General features: G+C 37.2%; 2 protein-coding genes across 5 annotated transcripts in view; one reads left to right on the forward strand and one right to left on the reverse strand.

Annotated features, from left to right (window-relative positions):
- Positions 1 to 27462, reverse strand: part of mapk8b (mitogen-activated protein kinase 8b) — a 116370-nt gene that overhangs the window by 87228 nt on the left and 1680 nt on the right. For all 3 annotated transcript variants that reach the window (XM_077503815.1, XM_077503819.1, XM_077503812.1), the window contains exon 2: positions 1881 to 1924. The gene's annotated coding sequence lies outside the window, so the exon portion shown is untranslated. The remainder of the gene's footprint in view (positions 1 to 1880; positions 1925 to 27462) is intronic.
- antxr1c (ANTXR cell adhesion molecule 1c) lies at positions 5 to 27429 on the forward strand. Of its 2 annotated transcripts, XM_077503810.1 has the most exons (19): positions 5 to 481; positions 10167 to 10238; positions 10536 to 10607; positions 11620 to 11701; positions 11834 to 11864; positions 11945 to 12018; positions 12148 to 12216; positions 12603 to 12683; positions 12846 to 12906; positions 13862 to 13960; positions 14843 to 14912; positions 17141 to 17219; positions 18425 to 18520; positions 18663 to 18701; positions 18872 to 18970; positions 19052 to 19216; positions 20589 to 20669; positions 24726 to 24986; positions 25072 to 27429. In XM_077503810.1, the coding sequence occupies exons 1-18, from the start codon at positions 318 to 320 to the stop codon at positions 24975 to 24977; spliced, it is 1686 nt and encodes a 561-aa protein (XP_077359936.1). In that variant the 5' UTR covers positions 5 to 317; the 3' UTR covers positions 24978 to 24986; positions 25072 to 27429. The 2 variants fall into 2 exon arrangements, with proteins under 2 accessions (XP_077359936.1, XP_077359935.1); XM_077503809.1 differs by having other exon boundaries at positions 24726 to 27429.

Below are 27462 nucleotides of genomic sequence, written 5' to 3' on the forward strand. Positions count from 1 at the left end.
AACCCGGTCCATTTGAGTCCAGCTTGTCCAACGGGTTTCCAGATCTTCTAGTGCCAACAACGCTCCTCTTCTTCACCTCCTTTTTTTTTTGCCCCACTTTCAACATGTTTTGACTCTCTGACAGGAAACTTTTCCCCCCCATTTTTAATCGTTTTCGCAAAGGCAACCGAGTAGACTTTTTCTTTGTTTTCTTCCTTGCATCCCTTTCATTTTAAAGCTGAGCGGTGGGATGTGAGAACGCTTTGTGTGTCAGTGTGTGTTTTTCCAAGCCGCTAAGGAACTACTTTTTTTTTTTTTCCCCCGTAAACAAATAAGAAATGGTGCCAAGATTATTGTGGAGCATGTCTCTTGCTCTGCTTTTGTTTGGATTACTTGTACTCACTTCGCCGTCCGCCAGAGCCGAACCGGAGCAGCAGGATGAAGAGGAGGAGGAAGCGAGTTCTTGTCAAGGCGCTTTTGACCTCTATTTTGTGCTCGACAAGTAAGTTTGAATCCTTTTAGCGTACATGCACTTATCCCAAACATTTTTGGCGCTTTTACTTGCTTAATCTGTGTCAGAAATTGGATTTGTAAAAGATGGAAGATTTTAAAATCGCTGCATCCATGCGCATGGGGTTGACGCAGCCGAGGAAGGCGGTCGTGCGGTTTTGCTGAATCAGCAGAAAGAGGAGCGACTGTTTGGATGATACAAGTCAAGTTCTCTGTTGCCCAATTTAGAATTCACGCACGCACCCTTTTAAACAAAGACGTACGGAGGACAATCTCTCCTTTTTGACCTCTACTCGCGTATCCTGAGTGCTCGCTCAGAAATCACTCTGTCATTAGTGCTGTCTGCAACTCCCACACTGGAAAAACGTTGCGGTTTGGTGACATCTCGGCACTGGACTTCAGCAGCGTGGAGCAGACTGCCAGTCAAGAAAATTAAATGGTGAAAAAAAAAAAAAAAAAAAAAAATCGCATTCCTCCATTTGGGGATTTCATGGCTCATAAAAAGGCATTCATAAAGACTGTGTGATTTATAATACAGTAAGCAACAAATGATCATTGTAAAGTCCACCACAATGGCACTTCCACACTCTTTCAAATTTAGATCTAGATTTATATTTAACTCATTCACTCGCCGCCATTTTCACAGAAGCAATCCCGTTTGCTCCCGGCTGTTTTACTGAATTTTGACTGATTTTGCAAGGCCCACAGAATATTGTGTTCAATTGCTATAAAAGCATGGAACCGATCAAAAGAAAGATTAAAGTCTCTTCTTTCATCAGGAAAAAAAGTATGTTTCTATCTGTTTCCATTTTCCAGCAATTACCATTAGAAGACAGCTAAGTTTCATCGTTTTTCACAAATCTATTTAAAATTGTAAGTAATTGAGCTTTTTTTCTAGATGGCCCTGGTTGATCTCCTTTGCTCTGCTGCCACCTGCTGGTCGTTTGTTTAATAACTACCATTTCTGCAACCGTTCTTTGAAGTTGAGAGGCTGCATCAAAGCCTTCTGTATGTTTTAGCATAAAAAAAAAAAAAAACAACGTATAAATACGTCTTTGGGACACTTAAAACCTTAAAAAACATATTTACACGTTATTGGGAGCAAATGAGTTGATAGACATCATCTCCTTTATCTGTCTATCTTTTCATCGGTTCATCTCTATACAACTATCTTATTAATTTTCCATTCTATTAATATCTTGTTAAGTTCTTCTTCCAACTACAGCCATCCAAATGTTATCCATCCAACTGTATCTTTATATCCATTTAGATGCCAATTCACAGTGGATATAAAACATCTACGCTCTCTTGTTCAAATCAAAACAAAACCCATTTTTTGGGAGGAGATTTGTCATGGTCCATTGAAAATCAGTGAAGAACACCATACTTACAGTGATGCGCTTTGGGACTGTTTTTCTTCAACTGGAACTGGGACCTGAAGAGGAAGGAGAGAATTATGAACAGTTCATAACAGCAGTCAGTGCTAGCACAAAACCTTCCGGCAAAAAATAAATAAATAAATAAAAATAAAATAAAAATACAAAAATCAGAAAAGCCTACAAGAACAACTAAACTTTATTGAAGGGTAAATCAGGGGGGGCTTCTGCCATTGGACAGTGGAGACCATTTTTTTGACTTGCCTTATTGCCTAAAACGCAGACGCATTGCTGGGAAGAACGCGAATACAGGCCGTTTCTATTGTTAGGTCTCGTGCCAGCGGCGGTGCCCGCTCCAGTAGGGGCCATGAGACATGGCTGGTGGACTTCAAACAAGAGGAAGTCCTGTAGTAATCTTCCTAAAGCTACACCCAGCCTCATCCCTTGGATGGCGTTTTGCAGACACAGCATGTTGGGCTTAATCCATACGGAACAGGGAATGCAGAGTAGTCGGACTTTTGAATTTGAATCAGAAATCCCAAAACACATTTACTGAATGGAGGTTTAATGACCTTACTTTGTGACTCAAGTCAGTGCCGGAAAGGAGCAGCATCGACTCATCCTCCCACCAGCTGTCTTGTGTTTGTTTATACTGTATTACAAAAGTACAACAATTGTGTCTACTAATTAGTAGAATGATACAAAAATATCATCCTCACATTAACTCCTTCAATCGCCGCCATTTTCACATTTCGCAATCCCGTTCGCTCCCGGCTGTTTTACTGGATTTTGACTGATTTTGCAAGGCCCACAGAATATTGTGTTCTATTGATATAAAAGCATGGAACCTACCAAAAGAAAGATTAAAGTCTCTTCTTTCATCAGGAAAAAAAATTGTTTCTATCTGTTTCCGTTTTGCAGCAATTAGCATTAGAAGAGAGCGAAGTTTAATCGGTTTTCACAAATGTAATTAAAATTGCAAGTAATTGAGCTTTTTTTCTACATGGCCCTGGTTGATCTCCTTTGCTCTGCTGCCACCTGCTGGCCGTTTGTGTAATAACTACCATTTCTGCAACCGTTCTTTGCAGTTGAAAGGCTGCATCACAGCCTTCTGTATGCTCTAGCATAAAAAAAACAAAAAAAATGTATAAATACGTCTTTGGGACACTTAAAACATAAAAAAAAAACATATTTACACTTTATTGGGAGAAAATGAGTGAAATGTTGGTGCAAAGCCAGATAAAGGTGCTGATCGAGTAATTTCATTCGACTTATATCAGGGTTGGACAACTGCGGTCCTCAAGGGCCCCTTGCTTGTTTTTGATGTTTTTGGACACGCCTGATCTACATCTTTGACTTAACCTTAGTATGAGTTATGTGGTGTATATTGGGTCCAAGAATTATATGGAATGCAACCATAAACGGTTTCCATATGTATTCAAACCCCATGATAAAAGCTAAAAGATGTTCTAGCCTCATAAGCAAAATGGATGTCATTTTTAGGTCACAATCTCTTGCTATCAGCTTCTAAAAGTATGAGCGTATTCGACTAGATCTTGTTACACAGTCTCTTAAAGATAGAAGTTAACAGCATTCACTGTGCAATCGTATAGATAGTTGGGGCGAAGCGCTAATGCTATTGTACTCCAATGGAGTATTGTACAAAAAAAAAAAAAAAAAAAATGCAGTCAACCAATTTCATATTGTTGGCGCTAAATGCTAATGCCTGTGGGCTAAAACTAGACAAGATAATTTATTATCAAAAGAGCAGTTCAGCAATTGAACTTAGTATAACTTCATTTGGAGTTAAATCCGAATGTCAGCCTTGCAAAAAAAAACAAAAAAATAAAAAAAAACAAAAAAACAAAAACAAAACAAAACTACCATAATAAGGTACCAGTAATACTGTAGATCCAATTTAGTGTGGCACAAATCAAGTCTTTTTACTGCTTACAAAAATAATAATAATGCTAATGTTAATGTCAGCATTGCTAAAAAGAATGAATAAATAAACATAAATAAATAATGTAATACGGTCTATACAATTTGATTTGAGATCAATCAAGTCATTTTACTGTTAAAAAAATAAAAATAAAAAATAAAAAAAATAATGGAATGAACTGCACTTGCCTGACTGACGCTAAATGGTAATGCCATCATTGTTAAAAAAAAAAAAAAAATCTATTAATCTATTAGGATAAATTAATGTAAGATAAGTTGCACAGTGCGGAAGTTCTTCACTCTTTTGTAACAACAGCAGCTTTTGTAAGCACATTAATGGAACTGTACGGTACTTAGCATTGGCTTGCTAGGCGCTAAATGCTAATGACAGCATGCTAGCAAAACTATAGTGCGATCAGACAAAAAGAAACTAACATCATACTTTGATAGCGCTATGATTGAGGACGTAAACATTGTTCTGGTGCTATGTCAACATGGTTAGCATTAGCATTAATTACTATACGTATTACGAATTGGCGTAGTTTATTATATTGATGACGTGGTCATCTCTATTTTATTAGATATTTTATTGGATTAAACTGAAATAAAAATATGAAATGTATCTCTACTTGCACTTTTTTTTAAAATTCCCTTTCAAGTGTATGCATATACAGTATGCGCATTAGCTCAGTAGCAAAGAGTCATAGCGTAGCGCTAGCTGTAAAAGTAGGTTAGTGGTTTTAAACAAACACATCTTTGTGCCCAGTCAGTCGAATTGGAGCGCCATTATTGGACGCGGGCCGGGGTGGTCTGGATGGGCCCAGCTGGAATGGCAGACGGCCGCCTTGGTCGCTGTCGGGATTTTTGAAATTTTATTTTTCTTCTTCCACACTTTGAAGCGTGAGAATGATGCTGAAAGCCACATAGCCTCCAGACCACCACGGCTTTTTTTTCCCCCACATGCTGTCATCCACCCTCACCGATGTCCCATCCACTTTGGCTTAACATCAACTACTAAACAGAAATTTAGTTCATACACTGGAGGTCCCCATAACTTTACGTTTGACCTTAGCAATAGAAAATCAAGATAAACAAATAAGAGCGTTACAATAAAACAATAGAATACCATAATAAAATGACTCGATAAAAACAAATCAATGTAAAAAGAGTTCATGTTCACACTTCTGTTTGAGACAGAACTGAGTGCACCACTTGCCCAGCAAAACAACAAAATGGTGCTTATGATTTAGTCCAGGGGTGTCCAAACTACGGCCCGGGGGCCATTTGCGGCCCGCGACATATGTTAAAAATGGGCATTTGACTCAGTTCAAATAAAATAAAAACAAAAATATTTGGTGATGGTCAAAGTAAGAAGGGAGGGTGTCGAAAATCATAGATGCTATTAAAGTTTATTTCAGTTAACTAAAACTAACGAAAAAAATAAAATTCAAAAAACAATTTCGGTAACGAAAGAAAATAAAAACAAAGATGCTTAAAAAAAAGAAAATAAAACTAAACTAAACTAAACTACATTTTATGTGTACAAAACTAACTAAAAATAAAACTAACTATAATTATAGCAAAAATGTCCTTCGTTTTAGTCTTTGATAATTAATTTAATGTATGAGCCTTTGGGGATGATTTTAAATGTGATTTTTAGATTTATTTAGATATAAACCAGAATAATAACATTGCACCCATGGTGATTTTAAATATTGTGCACAAGTAATACACATTTAAAAAAAAAACAAAAACAAAAAAAAACTAAAAACTAAAACTAATCTTGAAACTAACTAAAACTAAGCATTTATTAAAGAACTAAAACTAATAAAAAACTAACAGAATCACCCTGACAACTAATTAAAACTAACTAAATTTAAAAAAAAACAAACAAAATAAAAACTAAAATGAAAAATTCCAAAACTATAATAATCCTATTGCCATATTACAAATAAATTGGTTTATATATACTGTACCATTTTTATAAATATGCAAAAGGACAAATAAATTATTTGTACAATTTTTAGGACTAAACACAATTTTTCTTCATAACATTATGTGGCCCTTGTGTCCTTTGGATTTTCTGTATGTGGCCCTCAAATGAAAAAGTTTGGACAGCCCTGATTTAGTCTCAACTAGGGTTCTGTTTAAAGACAAAAACGAATTGATGACCAATTTTTCACATTGGTGATCAAATAGGAAAGAAAGAATTTTACATCTTCTTTTTCAAGTAGTTGACAATGTAGAAATGCTGCCTTAGTCTTTCCTCGTTTGTTTTTCTCTCTCAATTGGACTTTCAGCCTCCCCCAGGTCGACATAGGAACATCTGACTCATTTTGTTTTTCCCATCAAGACGCTGGCATTTTACCTACTCAGCAACATAAGGTTAGCTAGCGCATCACAAATGGGCTTTAAAATGCAGCACTGACTGAGTACCAGTTCGGAGCCGTTTCGACTCGTTTGTCACAAGGTTGCACACGGACGCAACAAACTTGGCGCTCGGATGGAAGCCTTCGGTAAATCTTCGCCGCGCACTTTATCTGGCAGGCAAAACAGCTAGCGGAGTTTTCGCATTACCTCACTCCCGATCTGTGTATAATCCCTCAGACGACGTCCTTCACATAGCAAACCTTGCTTGCTGCTGCTGCAGCATGTGGGAAAATGATGCACAACTATGTTTCCAACAGACCGTTCTCACCGGGTGCTATGACTGTCAGTGACCATGAAATTTAGTTGCCTAGAGATGAAGCCATAATATAGGCTATGCCCACAAAAAGGAATAACATGCCGTGATCGGGGAAGTTTCTCACACTGAAGAATAGAAGATGATCTCATGAAAATGAACATGGGAACGGTGTTAAAAGTCCTGCAAGACATCAAGTCTGTCGCAAGTACGTATTTTCAACATCTTGACCAATTTATCAAATGTGGGACCGTACACATGGCAAGGATAACAAATCCAAGTGTGTGCTTACTGATCTGTAGATCAACACAGCACTAGCAATCACAAGTCTCCTCCCCAGAAACAGATGTCTCTCGTTGAATGTCCATATGGATCTGTGAGAAGCATCATGGTGTCACTGGACATCCAGATTGCCAATGAATGCCAAGAAGAACAAACAGTAGTAGTAGAAGAAGAAATAGAAGAATCTAGACTAACTAAAAGATGACCAGAAAAGCTGTGATTGGTGGACGATGAGCTCACCCACAGAAAAACTGCCAGATTTTAAAAATCCCTGTAAATACCCCCAAAAATTATTCTGGTTAAATAAAAACTTTCAGCAAAAATAATCTAATCCTGTGAAGTCCGCCTATTGGGGGATCCTTGTCTAAATCTCTTCTAGCTTCGGTGGGTATGATGGTTTGCGATGATGTAACTTGGCCTCAATCGCTTCGTCCGCACATTCTAACGCCCCCTCACCTTTGAAAAACCCCCAAGCCACTCCGGTTTAGGTGTCTCTGTTCAAACCACTAAATTATGATTTCAAAAGAAATTAATGGGGAGGGGAGGGGGGGGGGGGCACTCCAGATAAAATAACAGTCACACAGAATTGGCCACTTCCTTTCCCCGGCGGTGTTTGAACAGGTGAGCGAAACTGCAAGCTAGACCTCAGTCCCACGATGGCAGCCATCTCACACAATGGGATCGATCCAAGTCAAATAAGACCTCTTTAAGAAATAAACCATAATAAATAGTCACGTATGACATTTTAATATGACTATTGGCTGCGGAAAATGGGCGTTACTTCTCGTCTCGTACAGTAAGGGAGCAATCTAGAGATAGACCGATATGGTTTTATCAAGGCCGATACCGCTACAGATTATTAGTAGTCAAGGGGGCCGATAACCGATATTTCATGCCGATATTCATTTGCTGTAAAATAGAAAAAATAGCAAAATAAACTTCTTTTTTTTTAACTATATTGACATATGTGTTTAAAAAAAATATAACAATTGCAGGGAACTTCCAGGGTCATTAGCATGTGTTGGGCTAAATGAATAAAAATACACAAATAAAAATTAAAAAGCAAATAAATAGATCCCTAAAGATTTCTACTGTAAAAAAAAAAAAATAATTAAATTTCAACATAATTTATTTATTTATTTTATTTATTTATTAAATTAAAACGTGTTGGGCGTTATTTTTTCTAAAGTGGAAATTTAAATAGATCCATAAATGAAAAGTTTCCTGCATCTCACTGATTGACAAATGCACGCGAATGTAGTTCATTTGGGGTTTTTTATTCGCGTTCGTAAAATGTTTGAAAAGATCTTTGCGGTGAAAAATTGTCTGAATATGTTCCAAATGTGTTTACAACAAGTAAACATCTTACAATTCCTGATGAAAAGCCCAAATTCGCTACGTTCGCAAGTATTTACTGCACAGTGAGATACCAGCTTTATCGGCCTTCAGATAAAAAAAAAACAAAAAAAAACATGGCCGATGCCGATATTTGTCAAAATGCCAAACATCGGCACCGGGCCGATTATCGGTCTATCCCTAGAGCAATCTGCTCCGAAATACTGTACACAGTTCAGATCTAAATCTACGTGGCTGAGTGTGTAATCCTCCTACATGCGCTTACACCATTTAAAAATTGTTTATCTTTAAAGGTCTTGTCCTCTTTCTTAACTCAGTCAGCATTACGGGAAAGACTTGATGTGTTTGTGTGTGTGTCTGTTGGGGAATTTATCAGAAATAGAAAGCGCAAAATGCTGAGTTAGAACGTTGGCCGCCATTTGTTTCTGCGCACAAGCAGAGTTCACGGGGTCCGTGTCATTGTGGAAGACCTCTTTGTGTTAAGAGGAGATATTTGCAGCATGTGTGGTCTGCACGGGGAATTCTAAGTCTCAGAGTCACGGGGGAGGAGCAGTGCTGTGATCCGTCATTGTTCTCACTTTCTTCAGAACATCATGTATGATGATCTGACGATGATGTGACTTTGGCAGGACAGTCTTCTGTATGTACCATGAGACTCCATTGCCAGAAACGATCAAAAGCTCCCAAAGCAATGATGTCACCTCAGTCAATATACATTATTTGATGTTGTTGCAGCACTGTCGATGTGGGTTGAGTGTGTTGTCTCACACAACAAGGTTCTGAGAGTTTGTATGTTGTCCCAGCGCTCGCGTGGGTTTTCTCTTGGAAATTCAACTTCCTCCCGCAATCCTCGCTGGATTAATCAAGAAGTCTTAACGTGGGCATATTAAGTCCTCTAGGTCAGTTGTTCTCAACTGTTGTCGCCCTGAGACCCACGTTACAGTATATTCTCAAATGGTGTGCCGCCAAAAGCGTATTGCTAGCTCGCCGCTATCGGAGCTAAACGAAAGGTAGCAAACCCAAGTGAGCACTGTGGGAAACGCGGTGTTGACATTCTCTCCTTTTGCAGAGAGAAACACAACACACATGTTGGCGCGTTTTCACCCAATATTGTTACATCAGTCAGTCAGCACCTACAATAACATTCTGTCTCCCTTCAACGTGACTCCGAGTCGGCGTCATCATCCGAAATGGGGCTGTAAGTTTTACCACAGTCGGTTAGCTCATTTCCCCATGTGTCATCTCTCTCTCAACTTAACTACTAACCTGATGACTGCTCACATTGTGCCGGAAGCCTCTTTATGTACCGGCTCATACCCTTAAATCGAATGACCAATTAGCAAACACAAACGTTTTACCCAGAGGAAATGTTGCTACATATGGCGTTTTTATGTCCATTTATAGTCCAGTCTTATAGTGCTCCCCTGGGAGAGTCCAGTACCTCAGGGCATAATTTCAGTCATAGCCTTATTAGTCTGGACAAATGCTTTCAGCCTACCATTCACAACAAGCCGCTGGTGAATTGAGCTAACTTATTAGCTTAGCTTCAGTTGTTGTTGTTATTTTCTACAAAAGCCTTTCACATTTTAATAAAAGTTCTCTTCTTGCTATTTTTGATCAGTTACAGGTCTACAAATTATCAAATATGGAGAGGAACGGAATTTCCTCACAAGCATTCTAGCTAGAAAACAAAGCTATGCATGCTAGCCTGCTAGGTAATTTTAAATTAGCCTATTACATTTTACAAGGACAAAATCTGTAGTTGTAGTTTCAAAACTCAATTTAAAGCTGTTTTATTGTTGTTGTTTTTTCATTGAAAACACGGCCTGAAAGAAAGTTCACACATTAGCAATAGCGACATTTCCAGCTCAGCTACATTAGCAAAATGCTACAAGCTAATTCACTAAAGAAGAAAGACTTCAGCTTATTGCGTATTGAAAGAAGGATATGTTAATAATTCTTATGTAATACAAAAAAAAAAAAAAAAAAAAAAAAAAAAAAAAAAAAAGTTACGGTTTGTGTTTGTTTTTGTGTTTCAGGTCTGGCAGTGTGCAGAATCACTGGGATGAAATCTACTACTTTGTGGAAAATTTAGCAGAGAAATTTAAAAGGTAAAACAAAATGCTATCCACAGGACGTGTTACTGTGCTATTTTAAGGTCAATGGGCATGTTTTATGTTTTCCAAGATTTCAAAGTGTATGCTCTAGCATAAAAAAAAACAAAAACAAAAAAAACGTATAAATACGTCCTTGGGACAATTAGAACATAAAAAAAACGTATTTATACGTTATTGGGAGTAAATGAGTTATTTTTATTGAAACAAAATATTGTGATTTCCCAAAAATATTATTGTCCCATTGACAAAATGCAAGTCCTTAGTGCCATTCTTTTGTCTTTTGTTCCCCAGTCCCATGCTTAGGATGTCCTTCATAACATTCTCCACAGGAGCAAAAACCATCCTACCACTTACAGAGAAAAGGTAAGTCAAAGATGTACGTTGATTATCCACGTTATTACCTTCAAGATGAGTCGCTGAGGAAGCTAAAGCCTAAAACCGCATGACGCTGCAGTGCCGCGTGCTCTCACGCAATCGGAAGCACTCGTCAGCAAGCCTTAATTCAAAGCATGGCGCTAGAGTGAAAGCAGATGTTTCCCTCGAAGACACACTGCTGGAAACGAACGCATGCGAGCGTGTAGCTCAGAGGTGTCCAAACTACAGCCCGGGGGCCATTTGAGGCCCGCCGGCCATTTTTTTTAGTGGCCCGCGACATATGCTAAAAAAAAAAAAATGGCATTTGACTCAGTTCAAATCAAATAAAAACAAAAATGTTTGGAGATGGTCAAAGTAAGAAGGGAAGGTGTCGAAAAACACGGGTGCTACTAAAGGTTATTTTAGTTAACTAAAACTAACGGAAAAAAATCTAATAAAAAAAAGAAATCGTTAAGGAAATAAAGTAAAAACAAAAATGCTTTTTCAAAAAAGAAAAATAAACTACATTTTATGTTTACAAAACTAACTAAAATAAAACTAACTATAATTATAGCAAAAATGTCCTTCATTTTTGTCTTGGTAATTAATTTAATGCATGAGCCTTTGGGGATGATTTTAAATGTGATTTTTAGTAGATTTATTTTGATATAAACTGGAATAATGACGTCACGCCCATGGTATGTTTTAAATATTGCGCACAAGTAATACACATAAAAAAACTAAAACTAATACTGAAACAAACTAAACTAACAGAACCACGCTGAAAACTAATTAAAACTAACTAAATTTTAAAAAACAAAATAAAGACTAAAATGAAAAATACCAAAACTATAATAACCCTACTGCCATATTATAAAATAAATTGGTTTATATACTGTAGCTTTTTTCTAAATATGCAAAAGCACAAATAAATTATTTGTACAATTTTTAGGACGAAACACAATTTCTCTTCATAACATGATGTGGCCCTTGCGTCCTTCTGATTTTCTATCTTTTGCAGGGTGGACATCCAAAAGGGGCTGAATGCGCTTAAAAGAGAGAAACCAGGTGGAGACACATTTATGCACCTTGGACTGCATAGGGTAGGCAATTAAAGCCCTGCTCTGTATTATTTATAAAGAACATTAACAAATACGTGTCAAACAGCATCGAATGAAAAGTTCGAATCTTGAGCTTCTTCTGCACATTCTGACCAACATGTCTTCTTATTCAAGGCGAACGAGCAGATATACCAGGAGAACTTTGGTGAGCACCTACTGACTGATCGCCAACAACAAAATGAACAACTATTGACTTCAGATTCAGTCACTGTTTTGATTTTGCAGGCAAGGCTAGCGTAATTATAGCGCTGACAGACGGGGAACTGCAGGAACATCAACTTATCACCGCACAGCAAGAGGTAGCGAGCGCGCCATTAAAGTGGCACAAAAGTTTCACATGTTGCACATTTCGGGAAGCCAAGGGAACACCTGTTGTTTGATTGCTTGTTTTTTCTGGGAAAGAATTCACGTGTGCCGTTTTACAACAGGCTGAGCGAGCCAGATCTCTCGGAGCCATTGTCTATTGCGTTGGGGTGAAAGACTTCAACGAGACTCAGGTATTGCATGCCATCTTTTACACTAAGTACGAGGGATGTAACGATAAGGGCAATATCGTGATATCGTGATATTCAAACTGCCACAATATCGTCGTCGTCATGTTCACAATATTTAAAAGGAACACATCTGTGAACATGACAACGATATTGTGGCAGTTTTAATATCACAATATCACAATATTGCCCTTATCGTTACATCCCTAATATATAGTAGCGTGGCTGTATTTGGAGCTTTTCCTATTGTAGTCTGAGAACTATTGTAATGGAGCGAATGATCCAATATTAACGTTGTGCAATGTGTCTATTCCTACTTTCAAAATAATAATTTATTCTCACTTTTCTTCTTTGCATTCCCACCTGATGGCTCCACTCGTGGATAAATATAGCTGGCGACCATTGCAGACACGATCGAGCATGTGTTTCCTGTTTTGGGAGGCTTCCACGCCCTCCGGGGTGTTATCGATTCGGTAAATAAAGGTTTCGTTGTACAAAGAAAGCTAACAATTGTATTTTGTAAAAGTTACATTGTGCTTTTTGATGATGTCGATTGATTCAAATTATGTGATTTTAAATAAATATGTGAACCAAACGGGAACAGTGTAAATGACGCATGATGTCATCCAATTCAGATCATCAAGAAATCTTGCATTGAGATCTTGGCAGCTGAGCCGTCGAGCGTGTGTGCAGGAGGTGGGTGCTGCACACACTCTACAAATGAAAAAAAATGATACATGGACATCCAGGTCGCATGTAACTGTTACACTATATAGTACAAGACATACTTTTTTGGGGGGGATGTTGCCAAGAGGAAACAAGAGATTCTGAATGTCAGAAAATAAAAATGCACTCATGTATATATTAGTAGGAGTTAAAAAATAAAAAAAAACTTTCATCTTTAATTCAAACAATAAGTTAATATGTATGGAAAAGTGTATTGCATTTACTGGATTTTTTAATTTTTTTATTGCATTTTTTTTTTTTTTTGAAAAATGTTTTTCTAAGTAATTCTTGGGGGGGGGGGGGGGGCTTTGTTTGTTTTTTGAGTATTTTTTTCAGTATTTGTTATATATATATATATATATATATATATATATATATATATATATATATATATATATATATACATATATATATGTTATGGTTTTTTTTATATTTTTTTAAATGTTTTTCTGAATATGTTTTTACTGAATTTTTATTTTATTTTTTATTTTTTTTTATGCCTTCCTGATTTTTTTATTTTTAATTTTTTTACTGTACTCAAAATACTCAGGAAAAAAAAGGTTATTCAGATAAACAGGGGAAATTTATATAAAAACTTCCACAAGACTGTCTTCAGCCCAAAGACCCCCCAAGGGGCATCCATTTGGCCATTTGCTCTCAACTGAAAATGACATCACAGTTGCTCAGGGCTCAACGGCCAATCACGGCTCAGCTTCAGAAAACTGGTGAGCCGTGATTGGTCGTTACCACAGCAGCTGTGATGTCATTTTCAGTCAACAGCAAGTGTCAAAATGGCCGCTCACTAAGATGGATGAAAAGGCATCCATTTTGATGCTTAATTCATATTCCAGAAACACAATAGTAATCAAAGTGGGTATTGTAAAGAAAAATGCTAATGCATCCAAAATGTTTGCATGCAAACCAGAAACTTTCCAAGTGGTGGTGAGGGGCAACGGTTTCCTCCATGGCAGGGACATCGACCAGGTGCTGTGCAGCTTTCGAATCAACGACACCATCACAATCAGTGAGTAGACGCTAGGGGTGTGCTAAAAAAAAAAAAATAAATAAATAAATCGATACGGCAATATATCGTTGCGGGCCTCATTACAATACACGTATCGATACGCAGGTGTCAGAATCGATATTGCTCGTTAACGTTTGCCTTTGCAGCTTGCATTGTAGCTAAAAAATAAAAACCAGCAGCGTCTTTGAAGTTAATTGGCTTCAATTAATACAAAAATAGCTCACCAGTGATTGGACACAGTGTGAAAAATAAAAGCAGAGGAAGAATATCAACATTTATTTAATTATAAACTTAACATTGCACATGTGTCTTAATGTACCAATTTTCGTTTATTTTGTTTAAAAAAACCGAAATAGAATGTGTGATCAGCTGCTGCTCAGTGGAGAGGCGTGTCTATTATAGTGGCACACAGGGGTGACTATTTGCCTTGTGACTGTTAGCAGTTTTCAATAAGTAACTGTACATTATACCAACAATTTATAATTGCTTCATTGATTTTTACCATGTTTAACTCATTCACTGCCATTGACGGAAAAAGACGTCAAATTTTTTGCTGGTCTGGCAATGAATGTGTTAATAAATAACTTAAATCAAAGTGGCCCTTGCAGCTTTCTATTTTTCTGTATGTGGCCCTCAGAGGAAAAAGTTTGGACACCCCCCTGCTTTACGTTATACATATGACTGTTATTATAAAATTAAAATAAATGAATGTGAAATATCGGGATACGTATCGCCTCGAAGATCAAGTATCGGGATACATATGTATCGCGATACATATCGTTATCGTGAGGTGGGCGGCAATACAACAATTTTATTCCACATTTGTGGAAGGGATCTGTAAATTACTCGTGAAAATGAAAACGTGTTTGATTTATGTTGTAGACGAGAAGCCTGCTAGTGTCGAAAACACCTTCCTGCTGTGTCCGGCTCCTGTCATTGACGAAGTCGGGAAGTAAGTCTACTGTTTTGGTGCAGTTACACGTTATACAATGCATTTAATCATTGTAAATAAACGTTTTTTGATTGACACTTAGCTACCGTTGTTTTTCATAAGTGGCAAAGAAGTCATCAAGTGTTTTCCTGCCTCAAATTCAGATTAGAGCGTCCCGCTTCAAAATCCTCTAACTTTCCACGGCTTCATGCATCACCACCTAACCATCTGACACTCCAACCGTCTCCCTCCCCATCCTTCTTCCTCTCTTGACTTTTGCTGCCACTTGTGGCGTCACGGCCCACAAACCATCTTATGCCCGCCTGCATGTCATCCCCCCCCCCCATATTTCGCTGTGTCCCTTAAAAAAAAAAAAGAAAAAAAAAAAGAAGCGCGTCATCTCATCCGCTTTGTCAGTCCGGCCATGAAGCAGAAAGTGGCCTGTTAACATTTCACTAGATAAACGTGTTTGAAAATTGGGCTTGCTTTTCCTTTGTTGACGTACTGCACTGTCACTTGATCACGTGTTGCTGATTACAGTCTGTGTGATGTGAAGAACCAAACCACATCTGGAACAAGCCAACCCACCCCACACATATCTATCGCAGAGCAAACATATACTTTTTTTTTGGTAATGATAATGTCAACATCATATGCATGGTTCTGTTCATGAACTGCACCCACTCAGCATTCCCTTATCTTCCCCTTTGTTACAGCCAGACAGTCTTTGTGTGTCAATGCTCACGCAGGTTTATCAGTTTGCGTGGCCTGTTTTCCATCTGCTGAACCTCTTTCACGTTCACCCGATTCTCTCAGTGAGGCGCTTGAGATGAGGGGCCTCCAAAAGTGTTTCTTTCATCCATATGTTTTTTGGAAGTCATTGCCAAGGGGGTCACCAGAGGTCATTAGGATTTTTGCACAATTGTTTTTCCACACTTGCAGAAGGAAAGGATTTAGGGCATCAAGGGGGCTTATTAAACTTTTAAATTAAATTTTATTTATTATTAATTAATTATTAATATTAATTATTAATATTATTAATTTTGTGTATTAAATTTTAATATTACATTTGCGGAATATGAGTTATACGGCAAAATCCATCCGTTTTTATCCATCTCAAGGGGGCAGCCATTTTGCCACGTGCTGTCGACTGAAGATGACATCGCAGTTACTCAGGCTCAGGCGACGACCAATCATGGCTCACCTGTTTTGTGAAGCTGAGTTGTGATTGGTTGTTAGGTGAGTAACTGTGATATCATTATCCCGCGACTGATAGTGATTTTAAAAAAAATGCTGGATTTTGCTGCTCAACTCATATTCCACTAACGCTAATACTGTATTTAGACTATTAGGGCGGCATAGAACATATTATTATTTTTTGACTTCCTCTTTAACTCATTCACTCCCAGGAATTTTCACTGAAGCAACCCCCTTCGCTCGTTTTACTGGAATTGGACTGATTTTGCAAGGCCCGCAGAATATTTTGTTCGATTGCTATGAAAACAAGGAACCTATCAAAAGAAAGATCAACTCTTTGACTGCCAGGCGTTATAAAAACAAAACAAAAAAATCCACAGTGCCAGCCGCTTTTGAGCATTTTAACTCATCTTTCAAGGCAAAAAGAATATTGTTTGCCTTTACTACATATACAATGTGGCTACAAAATGAAAGATCGCATTCCATTCATTGGAATTTTACTCATCATCATGAAACGTCTTTGTCAGTCAAAGAGCGTTAAAGTCTCTTCTTTCATCAGGAAAAAAAATATATATATTTCTGTTTCCGTTTTGCAGCAATTGGCATTTTCACAATTATTTTTGAACTGGGGCCAAATCCGCTTGTTTTCATCATGGCCTTGGTTGATCTCTTATACTCTGCTGCCACCTGCTGGCCGTTTGTGTAAGAACTACCATTTCTGCAACAGTTCTTTGCAGTTGAGAGGATGCATCAAAGCCTTCTGTATGCTCGACTAGCATTAAAAAAACATTAAAATGTATAAATATGTCTTTGGGACACTTAAAACATTTAAAATAGAACGTATTTATACGTTTTTTGGGTGAAAATGAGTTTTTAATGGCCAATTTTTTTGCTTTGCATTACTTTGAGGCGACTTTTAATTGTTAATGGCTCCTTTCCAACAGGCAGCTCAGTGACTTCATTCAAATATACATCAGACTAAATAAAAACATGCTTGGCATCGACGCCGCACATTCCATCCCCCAAATTAAAGTGTCGTCGTTTTGTTTCAGGGTGATTTATCTTCAAGTGAGCATGAACGACGGTCTGTCTTTCATCAGCAGCAATGTGCACATCACCACCACAGAGTGTGTAAGTCACAGCTTCATTTTCTTTTTTTTTTTAGATTAATTTGTCTTTAAAGTGGTTTTGATATCTTTATTCATAGCGTGTGGTTTCGAGTCATCTTTCTGTCCTTTTCAACTATAGCCACGTGTGCGCCAAGTGTTTTCAGTGAGTTTGCTAACAAAGATCTGGCTTGCGCTTCCCATTGAGGAAAAGATTAAATGGAGTGATATCATTGACTTTAACAAAAACAACATGGCATACTGATAACAATGGAGGACATCCATTGCCGTATGTATTACTACCACCACTACTACATATTGCGTCATTGCATCATGCATGTGCTACCTAATCAGCAATTTTCCTGAAACTCGCAAAAAAAGTATTATTTGACTTCTAGGAAACAGTCCATCAGCCTCCATTGGTGTCTGACTGTCTATGACGGCGTTTACTACTGATTTCTGATAAATATCCCGTGTCGTTGCCCGCAAGATGGCTTAAAGTCGACCCACATCTGATTCTCGTCTGTGGTCCATAATGGGAACCATACTTGACTTACGGATATTTATTTCCAAGTTACTGATGGATTCGCTTAGGGATCTCCCAAATTACATGAACTGCTGTCATCGAGGGGGGACCAAAAAAAACAAAAAAAAACTCTTCCACTGAGCCATGCCACCCCAAGGCACCCTTTCTATTAATGAAAAGTCTTGAACTTCAACTGAGAGGCTCTGTATCGATATCGGATCGATACTGGCACTAAAATATGGATCTAGTAGTTTAATTCCAGTTTGGCTCTTTTAAACTGATGCGTTTTGGTCAAACAGATAACGGGCATGTCACAGTTGTGTTTCGATCGTGTGACATCACGTGACTTAGTATCTCATCTTTGTGTTTGTTTCGTTGTGTTTCTGTAAAGCGCTTTGTGACAGCAAAGGCTGTTTGAAATAAATATGTAAATATATAAATATATAAATAAAGACTTGACTTGACTTGTATGGAGGCAACGTGACTGGACAGCAGCAGAAAAAACACTTGTGACTCCTAGAGGCGACTTCTTTGACTAAAAATTGGCATTTCTACAGGTACAATTCTTTTTATGTACAGATTTTTTTTACACACAATTTTCTTTACGTAGATTTTTATTTTCGTACAAATTTCTTTTTTTAGTACACATTTTCTTTTTTACAGGTCCAATTTTTTTTTTACGTACATTTTTTCTTCTTCTACAGTTTGATGGCACAATTCTCCTCATCACCCTTCTGGTGTTGTTTCTCCTACTGGCCCTGCTGCTCATGTGGTGGTTCTGGCCTCTCTGCTGCACCGTGGTAAGAACATGAAAAGGAAACGTTTGTCGAAACGCGACGGGAACATAAGGGCCCTCCGAAGCTGTTGTGATTAATGTGGTTGTGAAAAGCAAAACAAACCATGTTGTGTTTACCTCATGTCGTATTTGTGCTGCTTTTCCAGGTGATCAAAGAACCTCCTCCTCCACCTCCTCCTGAGCCCGTAAGTTGAAAGAAACACCACTGATTGTGAGGGGATGCTTAAATACTGCATATAGTAGCATCCCACCTAAAAATAGTGGAAAGTCAAGGGCGTATCTCTGAACAAAACTAGTTTCAATTCATATTGAGAGAGAATATGCTTAAGATTGGCAAACTTTCTGGCTATCACAGGAGTCAGACGATGAAGACGGTCTGCCAAAGAAGAAGTGGCCCACTGTGGATGCCTCATATTATGGAGGAAGAGGAATTGGCGGGATCAAGAGGATGGAGGTATTTCATCTTACTGACGGGCCAATAGATAAAGCAGCAATCAAAACAATAAATGGTCAAATTTCCACGTCTGTCCGAAAGGTGCGTTGGGGCGGAAAGGGCTCCACCGAGGAGGGGGCAAAACTGGAGAAGCCCAAGAATGCGGTGGTGAAAATGCCAGAGCAGGAATACGAACCCTTCGAGCCCAAACCAAAGAAATCTCCCAAGAAGCCGCCTCAGAACCGGAAGTGGTACACACCCATCCAGGTAAAGTACACACAACTGTTCCTTTATTCCTAAGCATAATGTAGAAAAGGGGTCCAGTCTGGTCAGAAAAAGTCATAATTTCGAAAGTGTTCAGCATACTGGATTCACTTGCGTTCCACAAACAAACAGCTTACACATCGATCAGACTCCAGCTTGTTGACTGCCCAACCCATGACACGCTTAGGACCGCCCCCTCATTTCATCATAACAGAGCGTTTGCAGCACGAAATAAATGAATGTGAGAGCAGAGCAGTTTTTATTTATTGATTGATATTTAATTCTATTTATATATTTATTTTTGTATTTATTTCAACATTTATTTTTATATTTATTTTTTTAATCTCGTTTTTTAATTTTGTATTTATTTTTACTTTTATTTATTTATTTAGGGGTATATATATTTTGTGTTTTTATTTCCAGTTATATTTATTTTTTTTATTTAATTTTGGAATTATATATTTTTTTTATTTGTTTATATTTTCACTTTTATTTATTTATTTATTTATTTTTATGTTTTGAATCTCGTTTTTTAATTTTTGCATTTATTTTTATTTATTTATTTAGGAATATTTTTTTTTGTTTTAATTTCCAGTTATATTTATTTTTTGTATTTAATCTTTGAATTATATTCTATTTTTTTATATCCGTTTTTATTTTCACTTTTATTTATTTTATTTGTTTGAATCCGTTTTTTTTTTTGTATTTATCTTCATTTTTATTTTTTTATTTATTTGGGATATATATTTTTTTGTTTTTATTTCCAGTTCTATTTATTTTTTGTATTTAATTTTTGAATTACGTTTTATTTTATTATTATTTATTACATTCATATTTATTTATTTATTTATTTAGTCATTTATTTATTTAGTCATTTATTGATTTTTAATTTTGGCAATTTGGTCCTCCACATTTTTTTTTAGCTCTTGCCATTGAGTTCAGCAAACTGAGTGTGGCTGAAACGTCTCGACAGACAGAAGGCCCCAATCCCTCCCACTCACACTATTATTAAACTTGTGATGCTTTCCAAAAACTTATGGGAAGACGTTGGTCTCCTCTGACATATCCGAAGAAATATACAAACATCCCCATCAAACACTGGATCGTTATTCGACCTGGCGTCAGTAATATGTGTGTTTTTAGTGTGCGCAACAACACTGGCCATTCATAGGGGAAGCAGCGCTTACTGTTATCTGGGATGCCTGTAAAACTGTACAGCCTTGTGTATTTCCACATGACTCCTGCACTGCTGTGAGTCATGGTGAAAGGCGACACCTCACAGGCAGCAGTAGGGAAAAAGTCCAGTCGCCATGAGCGGACTGGACTCACCTTATGTAAAGGAAGAACATTTTGCATCTTGTCTTGTCTCATTCAGGGTAAACTGGATGCTATCTGGGCACTGTTTCGACGCGGGTACGACCAGGTCTCTTTGATGAGGCCCCAGCCTGGCGATCATGTAAGTAGCCAATGGCCAATTTATTTATTTTTTGCTCTGAAGTGGTCTTTTCGATTAGACGCGATATGTCCCAAAGACATATTTATACGTTTTTTGTTGTTTTTGTTTTTTATGCTAGAGCATACAGAAGGCTTTGATGCAGCCTCTCAACTGCAATGAACGCTTGCAGAAATTGTAGTTATTACAAAAACGGCCAGTAGGTGGCAGCAGAGCAAAGGAGATCAACCAGGGCCATGCAGAAAAAAGGGCTAAATTACTTAGAATTCTAAATAGATTTGTGAAAACTGATGAAAGTTAGCTCTCTTCTAATGCTAATTGCTGCAAAACGGAAACAGATAGAAACACTTTTTTTTCCTGATGAAAGAAGAGACTTTAATCTTTCTTTTGATAGGTTCCATGCTTTTATAGCAATTGAACACAATATTCTGCAGGCCTTGCAAAATCAGTCAAAATCCAGTAAAACAGCCGGGAGCGAATGGGATTGCGAAATGTGAAAATGGCGGCGAGTGAATGAGTTAATAATCTTTTTTTTATGAATATGCTGATTTTTATAATTGTGGAGCGTAACAATTGAATTTCGATGAATTGCAACATCCCTGATTTTCCAATAAGTTACGTTTGAGTGACTTACGCTGCAGTTTTGTGTGCAAAACGAAGGTCCAATTAATGTCAGGCACAGCAATAACGAAACAGCTGTTGACTCGGCAAGAACAAGCATTCCACGGCAACATTAATGCCCCCGCTTGTGCGCTCTATTTATTTGAAGAACTGTGTGATTTGGCAGGCCTCATTTTCCCAAATAAAGTTCAGGTAACACGTCTTCAAATCGAAGGATTACATTAAAAGATGCTTGTTTCCACTCTGAGTGAAATACGGCATTCCATTGCCTGGAAATGAGCGAGCCTGGAGATATTTCTAAGGCTTCATTGCAAACCGCATATGACTTTAGTGGAAAAAATGGCATGATTTCTTCTTTAAAGGCGTACGTTGCATCATGCCATCAGCCAGTGCAAGTCACCAAGTAGAGACTCGCCAGTGACGGAAATCGAATCCTTTTTTTTCGTGCCTGCCAGGTTGCGAGCAAACGGCGATTTTTAGTCGCCGAGGGCAAAAAAAAAAAGCGCTCTGCGTGTTTGCCGTGCCAAGAAAAAAAAAAAAAAACGCTCTTAAACGAGGAATTCCTTTTAAAATAATGATTGGAACGTTTTGTGCAAAGAGAGGCATGATTTTAACTGGTGCTTGGACCGCAGCTTGACAGATTAGATTATAGTAGAATACATAAAAGCAAATGATAGCATAAAAAAAAAAGTGCTGAAAAGCTTGAGGGATGAAAGGAAGGTCTTGGACATGTTCAAACATTTAACTTTGTTGGAGAAAGACTTACATAGATCACTTTATAAATAAAGTTGAGTTGAGTTGAGATATTGAATTAATAATAATAATAATAATAATAATAATAATAATAATAATTCCATCAATCAATCAATAAAGGTCATTACAATGGAGATTGAATCAAATAAATTAAAGTACAGTAAAGGCACCATTTTGAAAAAAAAAACACTCACAAAACAACAAAACGGGACTAGCGCAAACCTTTGCCAAGACTGACTTTGATGGAAAAATCATATTTGGGCAATTGCATGCTTCCAACTTTGTGGGAACAGTTTGGGGGAATGCCCTTTGTGTTTCAGCCTGACAGTGCAGAAAGTGAGATTTGTTAAAAATAATTAAAAAAAAAATAATAATAATAATAATAAAAGAAAATCCTGACCCCGGAGATTAACTTGAACGGACACTGTTAAGCCACCACACCCTCTCTCAGGTCAAAAGTCACATTTTATTTTCAATAAAAAGTCATTCAAATTACAAGTACCCACTTTCCACTCGTCCCTGCAATAAACTCAGTAACCTCCAAACTCCAAACCACATCATTCATGTTGACGTCAGAGGAGGTCGAGCTACAAACACAAAAGAGAACCGCGCACACTGTCAAAAATGACTTGGTTGTGACAAGTTCCTGTGCACATTTTATTCACACGTCTCCCCAGGAGGCCAATCGAGCTCTAAAGGGTGGATGAGGTAATGCCAGCGGCACACACTTCACTTATTGACTATGACCAAATGTCACACACATGCACAAGCACGACATCATCATAACATCACGACGCCAGACAAAAAGAGTGGAGCCAACTTACATTTATATAGCCAAAACAATGACCAATAAAAACAAACTGCAAGTTTTGGGGAAAACGAAAACAGCTAATGGAATATTTCGAGTAAGGCAAAAAAGAAGAACCAGGCTGGAAATTCAAGACGCAGGTGGAAGACTCAAGGCCAGACAAAGAAACCACCATGAAAGACAAAAAAAATTCACAACACAAATGTAACAAATTATTGGGACTAAACAGAGACATCATAAACAAAAGGCCCAAACCTCAACACAAGGAAACAATGAATGAATCCCAGAGAGGACTGAAGTGAATACCACATGCCAAAAAAGTGAATCAAAAACAATACAAGACAATAGCAAAAAAACATGTTTTTTATGTAATTATTTTTTTACATTCACCATATAATCTTTTACAACAGATTTCTCAAATGTTCTTCTTGGAAAGGAATTGCTTTTTTTAGCACAAAGTAGACTAGCAACAAGCTCAAAATCAGTTTGCTACAAACCACATCGACTAACATGTCATATTAAATCCCCTGGTGCAAGAATTCCAGATCTGTAACTCATTTGCCAATGCGTCCGCAATGATTTAAAAAATGACAACAAACATGGTTTAGTTTTAAATTAATCACATTTCATAACAAAGTTCAGCAGTAAAAAGATCAAAAATCTATTTGCAAAAAACACATCGTCTAGTACAGGATCCTTTAGTCCCTCTCCTGTGGCTTCCTGTGGATCTCTCCAAAAAGTTTTTACATATTTATTTGTATTTTTCGATAAAATATGCTTTAAATTAAATTGATGATTTAGGTTTAAAAAAAAATGAAGAATTAAATATTCAAATATGATCAGTCAAAATTTTTAAGTTGTCAGAAAAAGAAGGTAGAAGGTAGATGAAAAAGTTTTCAAATTACCTGGCTAAAAATATCCAAAAAGGGATCATAATGTTTCCAAAAGGAAGAGGAATAGAAGAAAATTACGACAATATACACAAAATTGCCACCCTCCCAAAAAAAGAAAGAAAAGGTATTTATTTATTTATTTATTTTTAAATAAGGCAGAAAATAATACGTTCAAAAAGTAAACATAAGATGTCTTAAAACAAAAGACGAAAGGCAGAAAATTACCATAAAATGTCTTTGAAAATACCCCCCAAAAAAAAGACAAATTTTATTAAAGACAAAGGCAGAAAAGAAACGCAAAATCTTAAAATGTCCAAAAACAAAAGAACAAAAATTACCACAAAAAAAAAAGTAGTATACAAATTGCCCCATAAAAGTGAAACAAATATTAAAAAAAAAAAAATCAAAAAAAAAAAAAAATCAAAAAAAAAAAAATCAGAAAACATTTAAAAAGTAACGATAAAATGTCCAAAAAACAGAAATCCTGAAAATTACTTTAAAATGTTCACTAAATTGCCATAAAAAAAAAAAAAAAGTCAGAAAATTGATTAAAGACAAGGTTAGAAAGAAAATGTTGAAAAGATAGCCATAAAATGTCCAAAAGCAAAAGAAGAAATCCAGAAAATCACCATATAATGTTCACAAAACTCCCAGGGGGAAAAATGTAAAAAATAAATAAATAAATTGATTTAAGAAAGAAAGAAGTAAGACAGTACTCAAAAAGTAATCATAAAAAATGCCAAAACTTACTATATAATGTTCACAAAACTGCCAAAATAAGTTAAAAAAAAAATGTATTTATCGGAAAAAAGGCAGCAAAAAAGTAATTAAAAAATTTTTTGGGGCCTAAAATAGCTCTTTTGACAGACAAGGATGCTGACTCCTGGACTAGCATGTCATATTTAGGAATATAATATATATAATATATAATATAATATTTATAAGGAACATTTGTGTTCTCTTAACGTATGTGTTCAACTCCAGGGTCGGTGCATCAACTTCACAAGAGTGAAAGCGGGGTCCCAACCGGCCAGGTCAGCACCACGCACCCCAATCCACACGCCCTCACCGCCGCCGCCCGACTATCGCCACGTCCCAGAGTCCCCCGTCACCTCCAGCCCTCCGGCCAGAGCGCCGCCCGTCGTTCAGCTACCACCGGGTCCGCCGCCGTCCCGCGTGCCCCCCGCGCTTCACTTCCCGCCGCCATCGCGTCCACCGCCCAGCCTGCGACCATGAATGCCCCAGGTAACATCCCCCCGACTCCTCCCCCCAGCCCCGCCGCTCTCACGGACCCACTTAGACTTCACTGACTGACCACTCTGTTGACCAGCTTCTTCAGTCTGAAGTCAGTCCTCCAGCCTGGGATTCTTCTGCTATTCGCCAAACAACACCAGCGTGATATGTTATTTGTTCATTTTGTTCTTTTGTATGGGAGAGACGGTCAAGTCAAACAGCAAAGATATTTTTTCATACTTCTTGAGGCCTTAAGGACTTATTTGGACAATCACACAACCCTCACTGAGAACATTTTAATGAAAATACCTGACTGACACTATTTAAATAATTTGCTCCCAAAGACGTATAAAACCGTTCTATTTTAAATATCGCCATGGTCCCAAAAACGTGTTTATAAGTTTTTTTTGTTTGTTTTTTTACGCTAGAGCATAGAGAAGGCTTTGATACAGCCTCTGACATGAAGCGGTCGCTTAAAGTAATGGTAGTTGTTACAAAAAATGGCCAGCAGGTGGCAGCCGAGTATAAGAGATCAACCAGGGCCATGGCTCTTTTCCTCAGTGTTTTCAACAGATTTGGGAATAATGATGAAACTTAGCTATATTCTAATGCTAATTGCTGCAAAACGGAAACAGGTACAAATATTATAACAATCTGTGGACCTTGCAAAATCAGTCAAAATCCAGTAAACAGCCGGGAACCAAGGGGGGGTTGCTTCAGTGAAAAATGGCTGGGAGTTAATGAGTTAATGATTTGCCAAGCAATTTAACTTGATGTTCTATGTTATACAACGAGGACGGGGCGATGCAGGGAACCGTTCAACAGGATGATTGTTGCAGGACAGCAAAACCTTTTGGGACCAATGTCAACAGAAGCAATAAATATGATTTATTGGATGTTTTCTTAACCAACTACTGAGTTGTGCCTTTGCCATTGAGAATTAAAGTGAATAGAGTTTAGAATCTGGGATTTTTTATTTTTTTTTTCAAAATTGGCTAAAATGTTGGTGCTATTTTTGTCAACATGTTCGATTTTTTTTTTTTTTTTTTTAAGGCAACAACATGCTAAACAGCAATTTCTTAATTCAGGAAATTACCTTTTTAAAGAGACATTTTTTGTAATATGTGCTGACAGGGACGTGTACAGAAGTTTTTTTTTGTAAGGTATGTTTTTGCATTATATTTTTCATGATGTGTTTTGGTCCTTTTCTTTTCTCTCTTTGAGGCTTTGGATTTTGTCCTTATACCATGTTGATTTGATTTACAACATGACAATATGTAATTTTTGTTTAGTTGTTTTAAATCCGCGCACATAGACTGCTGGATCACAGTACGCTGTTTTTGTAAAGCATATATGGAATTTCAAACTCATGAATTCAAGCGGCCATAAATCAGGTTAATGACTCTCGTGCTTTTTTTTTTTTTCTGACTCAACCCTGATTTTCTACTTTTGTATTATGCTATGTCTACTTTTTTTTTTTTTTTATTTTTTTTATAAATCCTCAACAGTCACATTGCAACTGCAGGGCAGTTCACAGAGCATCTAATTTATTTCCTGAGAGAAATAGAGGAGAGTACTTGAATAATCGACAAGGTGCCCAACCACCGACGTAAACACTGTGCGCAGTGTCGAGAACGAGCTTGCCAGTCAGACGAGGCCTATCAGCTTTTGAATCATCATAACAGATCGTTAATATTTGAATTGCTAAAATATACACTCACAGGCCACAACATTAGGTCTTATTGGATCTTGTGTTGTTGTACCTAATGAACTATTTTAGCTACAAGGCATAAACGAGGGTTGAAAATGATTGTATTCCTTTAATACGCAGTGCCTTAATGGATTTTTCTGTTTATTTTTGTTTTCTTTTCTAACTTGTTTTTGTCTCTTTTGTTATGTACTTCAATCAATAATGCCATGTAAGAAAATCAACCGTTGCTTTAAATCACTAAACAGAAGGAAATGCTACGTCATTTTATTTGCCTGGCTAGCTTGACAGCCAAAATGACAAGGTCAAATAAAAAAACAATAAATCACTTATATCACTCTATCAATTACGTACAATCAATTTTATTGACTATAATCATCTATTGTGTGTAATCATTGTTATCTTTATGGTGATTTTGAATGCACTTGATGAATTTGTAAACATTAAAAAAATATATATACATTCCATTTATGTGGCCATATCCCATTGTGATTGATGGGAACCAAACAAGGTGAACCTCAAGCATCTGTGGCCTTTTTTTTTAACTGTTCCCTCATGCAAAAATTCCATAAAGGGGAACAATTGCAGTGGCTTACATGACATGTGTTATGCTCATCAGTGTTTTTACATGTGCAGTATTAAAAAAAAATTTTTTTTAAAGTACTGAAGCAAATATGAAGGCGTATATGATTTTGTTACTGGTTTGATCTTTTGAAGTGTATCAATAAAGGTTGACTTCCAAGCTTCTATGATGCTGTTTCTACTATTATGTGTGTACCA

The sequence above is a fragment of the Festucalex cinctus genome, chromosome 17, assembly GCF_051991245.1.
Source record: "Festucalex cinctus isolate MCC-2025b chromosome 17, RoL_Fcin_1.0, whole genome shotgun sequence".
NCBI lineage: Eukaryota > Metazoa > Chordata > Actinopteri > Syngnathiformes > Syngnathidae > Festucalex > Festucalex cinctus.

Coding starts and splice junctions, on each gene's coding strand:
- antxr1c (XM_077503809.1), top strand. CDS start 318: ATGGTGCCAAGATTATTGTGGAGCATGTCTCTTGCTCTGCTTTTGTTT. Junction 10,239..10,535: donor TTAGCAGAGAAATTTAAAAG/GTAAAACAAAAT, acceptor TTTGTTCCCCAG/TCCCATGCTTAGGATGTCCT. Junction 20,670..24,725: donor GGCCCCAGCCTGGCGATCAT/GTAAGTAGCCAA, acceptor GTTCAACTCCAG/GGTCGGTGCATCAACTTCAC.